General features: G+C 47.6%; 1 protein-coding gene across 1 annotated transcript; it reads right to left on the bottom strand.

Annotated features, from left to right (window-relative positions):
* Positions 1-2,348: 2,348 nt before the first annotated feature.
* BANF2 (BANF family member 2) lies at positions 2,349-8,534 on the bottom strand (the record flags this gene model as incomplete). Its single annotated transcript, XM_080683934.1, has 2 exons — positions 2,349-3,712; positions 8,409-8,534. 2 exons carry the CDS (start codon positions 8,532-8,534, stop codon positions 3,566-3,568), a joined length of 273 nt encoding a protein of 90 aa, XP_080540060.1. The 3' UTR covers positions 2,349-3,565.
* Positions 8,535-8,745: the final 211 nt, after the last annotated feature.

Genomic DNA, 8,745 nt, shown 5'->3' with positions numbered 1-8,745 from the left:
GATAAGAGTGGTGTTTAGATACCCTAGGGTGGGATAACTAAATGCCTGTCTACACTGGCTCCTGGAGTTCCCGGCAGCACTGAGGTCCAGTTGCCCACAGTGATAATAGTGATGACACACTTTTATTGGCTGCTTTGCCCTCCCAGCCACATTCCTCCCCTCCCCTACCAGCATTTCCTGGGAACACTCCTGAATAAGTAATGATCCCTCAGACCATGTCTCAGGGTCTGCTTCAGGGTGGGAGGCTCAAACTAAGATACACCTCCTAACACCTTGGCTTTTTGCCCTCTCTTTTCCCAATCACCTCTTATGAAGTTGTAAGCTCCTTGAAGCTAGAGGAACTCATACTTCTCTTGCTTTTTCCATAGCCCTACTCAGAACCGTAGACACCCCGTAAATTCGAATCAAAATCATTTATTGATTCATGAATATTTCCAGACTACAGATATTGAACCAAGCGTCAACATCTGGTCCCCCTTCCTTGCAGACCGCTCAGCTCCTGTTTATGATGCTGGTCAAATCCGTGACAATTTAAATATTCTCAAGCACCAACTCTTTCCCAAATCATTGAAACAGCTGCCCTGCCGAGTAGAAGATGAGCCTTAGACTGAGCGGAGGGCACAATGCAAGCCCACTCCTCCTGAGTGTCCTTGAAAATGCTTTTGGGGCTCCATGGGCTAATGTGACCCTAACAAGATCCCAATAAAAATCTGAAATAGTCTGATTTTCATTAGTTGTCCTTTTCTACTCACCCATTAAAGAGTGTGTCCCTTGCCCTAGCTGATTTGGCTCAGTGGATATAGAGTGTCAGCCTGCGGACTGAAGGGTCCCAGGTTCGATTCCAGTCAAGGGCATATGCCCAGGTTGTGGGCTTAATCTCCAGTAGGGGACATGCAGGAGGCAGCCGATCAATGATTCTCTCTCATCATTGATGTTTCTATCTCTCTCTCTCTCCATTCCTCTCTGAAATCAATAAAAAAATATATATTTTTTAAAAAGAATGTGGCCCTACTAGTCATACAGTGTTCAGTACTTTGCACGTGGAACAGAACAGAACTAGATTGGAGAAGCTGATAGCTGGGCTCTCTTCCAACTCGCAACTGTGAATTCTCTCCTGAGTGCCACATGATGACCAAGCTCTGAGGAGGCCCGGCTCGAGGAGAGTTGAAGAACAGGGACAGTGTTCCTGCTATGCATCATAGTCCTAACAGATACTACTTCAGTTCATTCACCTTGCAAGGCAGGGTAATTGCCTTATTGCCCCCCCTTTACAGGTGAGGAAACCGAAGCTTAGCAACGTTGAGTAACTCACCCAGGATAACGAGGCATTGGCTGTAGCTCTTCTCTCTTGGTGTTAACAAAGGCACACTAGAGCAAGGGAAAATGTGCCTCAGAACAGGCACGCTGTCATTTCAGGCTTGTAACACTGGCCAAGTCTACATCTGGGGACTGGGAGTTACTCTGCCTCTAGTGGGAGGAACTGCAAAATCTTACGACAAAGGTGGGGCATACAGGAAGAATTGAAGAATTGGAGCAATAACTTTACGAAGAAGACAAAAATTGACACAAGGGAGTGAATAGCTGATGGGAAACATTCCCAGTGTCTGTGAGGGAGATTTTGGGGAGCCAGGTATGTGAAAATAGAGTGAGGGACAAAGCTACTTCCCTCTCTCCTTTCCCTACAGCCAACCAGTCTATCTTAGAAATGGAGTGACTTCCAATCCCATGACTATTTTAGTGGAGAATTACTCTGTGCAGGAGGGAGCAGGGAAAAGGCTCTGGATGGTCAGAACCTGAGCTCTCAGTAGATAGAGCTATTCAAATCTTTGGGCCAACCAGTTGGCTCACCGGGGATCCTTCTCTTTGGCCTCTTTTTGGGGGAGAGCTGAAGAAGCAAAGCTAGAGAGTTAAAAAGACCCTAATAGAAATATCCCAGTCATATTATAAACTTAGGAACTATAACAGCCATGAGGCATTCAGGGGAAAAATAATGACCTTAATTGAGTATTGGTGTCATGATATATTTCCACTTTTTCTGAGTTCAGAAGAATCCTTGCCCCTTTGGAGTTAGGTATGACCATGTGACTTGGTCAATGAAATAAAAACATAAGTGGAGGGATCATTTTGGGCAGAGGCTTTGAAAGACAGTATGTAATTAACCATGGCTCCCTCCCACGGAATGGTACTCATGCAAACACATACTGAGAATCTCCATCAACTTAAATCTCAGAGTTACTACAACAGACAACACTCACATGATGACATGTACTAAACATGTAGCATGAGACAGAAATCAACCTGTTGGCTAATTCCTGACCCTCAGGAACTATGTGAGATAAACTTATTTCAGCTACTATGTTTAGGGTTTATTTGTTATGCAGCAATAGATAACTAATACACTGACAAAATGTAATTCCCATTTTTAAGCAAAATTGTTCATTCTTTTATATAAAATACTAGTGGCCCGATGCACAAAATTCTTGCACATTAAAAGGGGATTAATTAGAGGAAATAATTTAATATTGCTATTTGCCCTTTCTCTATAATAGAAGTGTCAGAGATGAAAGAAAATTAGTAAAATGTATATGAAAACCTTCCTCCTGTCAGAGTCTGGGGCATACCACGGGACCCAGAGTCAAGTCCCCGCCCACCCACATGCTCCTCAAAATCGAATGAGACCCAGACCCGGCCGGCCCCCCCACCACTCATTGGGATAGATCCAGACCTGGCTAGTCCCATCCTTGTCAAGCCCCGCCAGGCAGGGAACGTAGCCTCAGGTCCACTGGCCTGGCACCAGGACGTGGGGCGTGGCCTGAGGTCCCCCAGCCCAGACAGGGTTGGGGGGGGCGTGCCTTGAGGTCCCCCGTCAAGCCCTGCCAGGTGTGGGACATGGCCTGAGATTCCCTGTCAAGCCCCACTGGGTGGGGGGCATGGCCTGAGGTCCCGTCAAGCCCTGCCAGGCCAGGGGGCACAGCCTCAGGTCCCCCGGCCTGGCACCGGGAAGGGGGAACAGCCTCAGGTCCCCTGTCAAGTCCCATCGGCAGGGGGGTGCAGCCTCAGGTCCCCTGCCCAGGGCCTGAGTTCCTGAGTTCCTCTGACCCAGCAATGGGGGTGCACCTTGAGGTCCCCTGTCAAGCCCCACCTGGTGGGGGGCACGGCCTGAGATCCCGTCAAGTCCTGCCGGCCTGAGGTCCCCTGTCAAGCCCCACGGGGGCAGGGGAGGGCGTAGCCTCAGGTCCCTGCTGATTGCTTGTTAAGGCTCCTTATGGGAACTTGGCCTCAGCTGTGGGTGCAGCCATCTTTGTGATGGAGTGATGGTTAATTAGCCTATTCCCTCTTTATTGGATAGAATATGCTGAGATATTTGTCAGGATGTAAGGGGAATGATAGTCACTTCTAGGTTGTGGTCTTTGGGTTATTTTCTTGTGTTTGTCCTTTTGTATATTCGTGAATCACTTTTTGTATCAAGCATGTATCATTAAAGTTAAAAACAAAACAATGACTCTGAGCCTGGGCCTAGGTACAGAACGTGTCATTATGCAGGCGGCTGAGCAAGGGCATGTGTTCATAGGAAGCAGGAGCACCACTCCTTCAGGCAGTTAGTACTCTCCTGGGCCTCACACTCCGTGGCACCACAGCAACAAATGAGCCACCTCTGAAACTCCATTTCGTTCTTGTGCATCAGAAGAAACTGTCCCAGGAGGGTGTAGGCCTGTGGAGAGGGGATGGGGCAGGGAGGAAAACAGGTAAGGTTATAATAAACTTGATCAGATGTGCTCTTCCTCCCCCAGCACGAGGGCCCACGTGAAAATCAAAGGAAGGGCAGGTCATATTTGAGGGAGACTGGCAGTCCCCGAAACCCCAAGTGGGAGATGGGGATTTGGGGACAGGCCCTTGGTGAGATATAAGGCCAAGTTAAATGTCCATCCCTCGGGGCAAGGTTGGAGGCTGTCCGGTCTGAGATGAACCAGAGCCTGTCCTTCTCAGCTTCATGAATCATGAGCACATGAATCACCTGGAATCTTGTTAAAAGGCAGGTTCTGACACAGTAAGTCTGGGTTGGGACCCGAGAGCCTGCATTTCTAACACTCCTGGCTGATGGTTGTCCAAGGACAACATTTTGAGTCAAGAGCCTAGCATACCTCTGATGCTCCCTTTCGGCCTCTGAGCTCATATTTCTCTCCTACACACACACAAACACACACACATGGTGTTAGAGATGCTCTTCACTCTGCTACTTTCTCAATTATTCTAGCAAAGGGTTTCTAGCCATTGGCACTGTTGATATATTGGATAAGTGTGTGTTGGAGGGGTGTCCTGTGCAGTGTCCCTGGCCTCCACCAACTAGATGCCAGGAGCACACACCCATTTCCCTGAATTGTGTCACTCATAACCATCTCTAGACATTACCAAGTGTCCCTTTGTGGGAAATATCTCCCTAGATTTAGAGCCACTACACATGGGACTAGCAGCTGAAGGGCATCATAGCATCGATTTGCTTCTGCGTGAGAACCCACAGAACCTGGGCCTCAGTTTCTGCATCTTTGCAGGCACATAGTAGGCCCTGCCCCATCCTGCAAATGGAGTTCAATGTGAGAGCATTCGAATAGTGTAAATTCCTTTTTCCTGCTGGAGGCACAGCCCTGTGGGTGGAGCAGAAGGCACAAAACACACCCATCTTTCCCTTCTGAAGAGTCAATGAGGATGAAAAACACATGTAAAATAAAGATTCCAGGATTCCTAGTCTATGCCATTCTTAGTTTTCTAACTACTTTCCCCCACAATGTTTCATTTATTTTTTTCCCATTTTAATAACACTCTGACTGATGAGGAGCAAGGAGCACGTGGTAAGGGGGGCATCCAAGACCGTATGACCACCCTGGCCAATTTTGCTCAATGGTTAGAACGTTGGCCTGCAGACCGAAGGGTTACTTTTCACTCTCTTTCTCTCCCTGCCCCCTCTTTTCTCCCTTTCACTCTGTCTGAAAATCAATGGAAAAAATATCCTTGGGTGAGGGTAAAAAAAGAAAAAGAAAGACCATATGACCACAGATTGGCCCAGCCCCCTAACAGTGAAGCCTGGAGATTTGAGGTCATGTTAAGTGCCCACCTGTCCGAGTGGCTTGGAGGCTCTCCAGCCTGGAATGGATGAGAACCAGTGTCCACCCCTTGAGTTCTGGGATATCTCCAGGAAAACCCCTGGCCTCTGTTTACAGTTCCATAAAACAAAGCCAACTTCATCTTGACCAAAGGAAACATATTTTTAAAAAGAAATTAAATAAAAGCTGAATCCCAGTCGTAAAACATACCCAAGCATCAGAGTTTGAGCTTTTTACTTTGAGTCATAGTTTAGTTGTTGAAAAGAGAAAAGGCCAGGATTTTATGGACATTTAAAACTGCTATTTGATATAATCCTAAAGTTGCTTAGAATGATATCATTTTACTTTATAAGGATTCTTGAATGTTCAGTGGTAGATTTTACTGAGATGTTTTTAATTGAACATTTAAAAAAATTAAAATTTATTGAATTTAGTTAGTTGAGCCAATTGCTGCAGTAGATGTGGGAGGTGCAGACGTGAATATAACAGGATCAAGAAACACAGAGTTTTGTCCAAGGAGAGGGAACCTTGATGATGATGATGATGAGGAGGAGGATGATAGCAAGTGGCACTTCTGAATACTTTTGGTGGGCTCCAGGCCCCTGGCACATGTTAATTCCTCTGATTCCCCCATGTGCCCCATCCCATTCTCCAGATAGAGTCACTAAGAATCAAAAGGTTAAGACTCCTGTTTTCCTCAGCCCCATATTTGCACACTCCAACTGTCCACAGTCTGGCCTGGCATCTATGGAGTCCTCTGCCATTTTGAAGGCCTCGCTGCTAGCATCCACCGGGCTGGTAATCGGAGCCGCCATATCCCCAGCAGGCTCAGCAGCCAGAAAGCCAGGGAATGCATGGTACGCAGGGCCAGAGGCAAACTTTCCAGGAATGCTGCAGGAAGAAGGGCCTCGTCTTGCAGCCTCCAGAGCCAAGTTGCAACCCGACGCTCCCTTCTCCATTTTCTCTCTCGTTCCACCCTGCTACCTTCCATCAGTGGGAAGGGAGAGTTAGCTTGCTCCACCCTGCTCCCAAGGGAAGCCAGAGTCGTGCACTCCTATCATGCTCCTGCCAGAAGCCCGCTCAGTCTCTCTCCTGGCTCCAGCAAGTCAGCCCCTAACCCTGGAGAAGAGAAACTGCCCCACTCCCTCATTGGGCCAAAGTTCAGGAAAATCTGGCTGTAGGAATGATGACATAGAGACAGAAACCCTGAGTAGACAGCCCCACACTCCTACGACCTGGACAGTGGCCACCTCGAAGCCAGGGATGTTCATTCTTTCCTGTGACAGCCATGTCCACAAGGCAGGATGGTGGTCCACAGGCACACTTCCCCTCAACTCCAAGTCCGAACAGTGAGCTGGTCTGAACCACCCTCCAGTTTTCCAATTTCTTGCTAAACAGTAGTGATATTTGTGTCTGCACTGGGGTTGGGTTCCCTTGTGTGTGACCCAGGCAGTCACATGGGGCCCTGTGTTCCAGTGCTTTGGTGTCTTGGGAGAGTGCTCATGGCTCAGGGCTAAGGGCAGCCTCATGGTCTGCATCCCAGCATGTCCTCAGGAAGGGTGCAGAAAGAACCAGCACCCACGAAACAAGGCCAAGAAAGCTGTCACAACTGCAGCCCGACTCTGAGTAGCAAGTTCTTGGATGCCTGAGAATTTCTCAGTCATTCATTTCCTTGTCTTAAATGTCCCTATCACCCACCTGCAATTCTCATTAAAAACACAGTGAAGCTGGAAAAGGCAAAACTATGGGGACAGAAAACAAGCAAGTCAGTGGTGGCCAGGGACTGAGGGTGGGGACTATGAAGATCATGGGGCACATTTCTGAGTGATAGAATTGTTTTATGTCTTGACTGTGGTAGTAGCTACATGAGTGCATGCACCTGTCAAAACTTGCAGAACTGAGTACTAAAAAGGTGACATTTACTATATGTAAATAAAATTATTTTTTTAAATGGTGAATATGGCTGACCAACAACAAAACCTCACAATTATGGAAACACTACATAAATGGTGGTAGTAGCCAGAATACTGGTTACGTCTGGGAGGGAGGGATGGCATTGATCTGGAAGAGGCACAAGAGAACCATATGGAATTCTGAAAGCATCTGACCATTGGATCCAGGTAATGGGTCCATGGATGTATAAATATCTGTTAAAAATTCATTGAGCTGAACTCTGCATATCAATGTTAGTATGCTACACCACAATAGAAAAGTAAGAGGGACAATCATTTCTTTCTTAAAAGAACGTTTAATTTAAAATGTCTCTCCTAGTCAGACTTGCCTACTTTATTACATGCTGGGGAGTAGTGCTATCTCCTTTATCTGAGAGGAAAGAGTCAAATGTACCTCAGTGGTGAAGCTCCAACTTCCTAACTATACCACCTATTGGATACTAAATTGGCTGCTAGCTTGGGTGTTAGAGTATTTAACATCTGGTGCAAAGCAGCATGCCCATCAGAAAACCACAGGCCCAGTAGTTCAGACAACCTCCTGGAAACAGCTGCACACCGTGCGGGTGCGAACCAAACTGCTTGTCAGCCGTGCACGCAGCAGTTCCCAGCCTCCTTGGGTGTCTCTGCATTGTCCTTCTGCCTGGTGGTGGAGACTGATGTTGAAAACTGAAGGGAGTAAGCAGCACTTCAGTTTGTTGGTGGTGCCTCGCTTAACAGAGCGTGCAAGGCTCCTTGTGAATTCCTGCCCACCTCTGTGTGTGCTCACTTTCTTTTCTGTCCTGAAGTTCCATGCAGCCTTATAATAGCACCATAGAAACAATTACTAGTATATAGACAAGAATGTTCAGATTCCATCAGCTATCCCTAAGGCCATTCTTGGGTTGTGAGTGACATCTTTGAACAACTCACATCCTCTTACTCTGGTGTAGACCCTAGGCTGCTGTTACTCCACCTGCCATCACGAGGCTGGTGCCCTGATGGAGCAAGAGAGACCCCACAGGTCTCTTCAGGGATGTGGGGAGTGCATCCAAACCACCCATCCTAACAGTTCAGCCCCAGACTCGGGCGGCTGGCTCACTTCTGTGGACCCACTGGGTGTTTGAACACCAAATGGATCATGCCTGGCTCAGCTGCTCTGAGCCAAAATGATCCAATTTTCCCATCACCCACTGGTCCTTGAGGCTGCTCAAGCATGTGGGTGGGGTCTGTAGCACAGAAGCATGTGGTGCCCTGCCAAGTGGCAGCTTTGCTCTCTCATGGCCACTTATAGGCACATGTGTCAGTGGCTGCCACCTGACAAGACTAAGGGAAGAGACGTTGGGGAGAGAAGTTGGAGAAATAAGGAAAAAGGAATTACCTTGTTGAAACCTTTGGTGACCAAATTGATTGCAAGTTCATGGCTGATCCCATCTACACAGACAACATCCTTTTCTCCAATGGGTTCAGAGAGGAAAGCTCTCAACCTGGGAGACATGTGATTCATTCTCTGCAACAGCAGTGAAGGAAAACGGTTAAGAAGTGGCTGGCTGCTCACAGTGTGAGTGGACATTGGGGAACTCCCTTAGCTTACCAAGAGACAGGAAGGGACAGAGGGCAGGTTACCTTTCACCTTCCAGATTTATTGGGGCTTTTAGATGTCAGGTGCCATGCCTAGCACTGAAGGCCTTTGCACATCCATTTCCACCTGGATGGAC

Source organism: Plecotus auritus (assembly GCF_963455305.1).
Source record: "Plecotus auritus genome assembly, chromosome: 8".
NCBI lineage: Eukaryota > Metazoa > Chordata > Mammalia > Chiroptera > Vespertilionidae > Plecotus > Plecotus auritus.
Note: the sequence above shows the minus strand (reverse complement) of the source record. Positions and strands in the feature narration are given on the sequence as shown.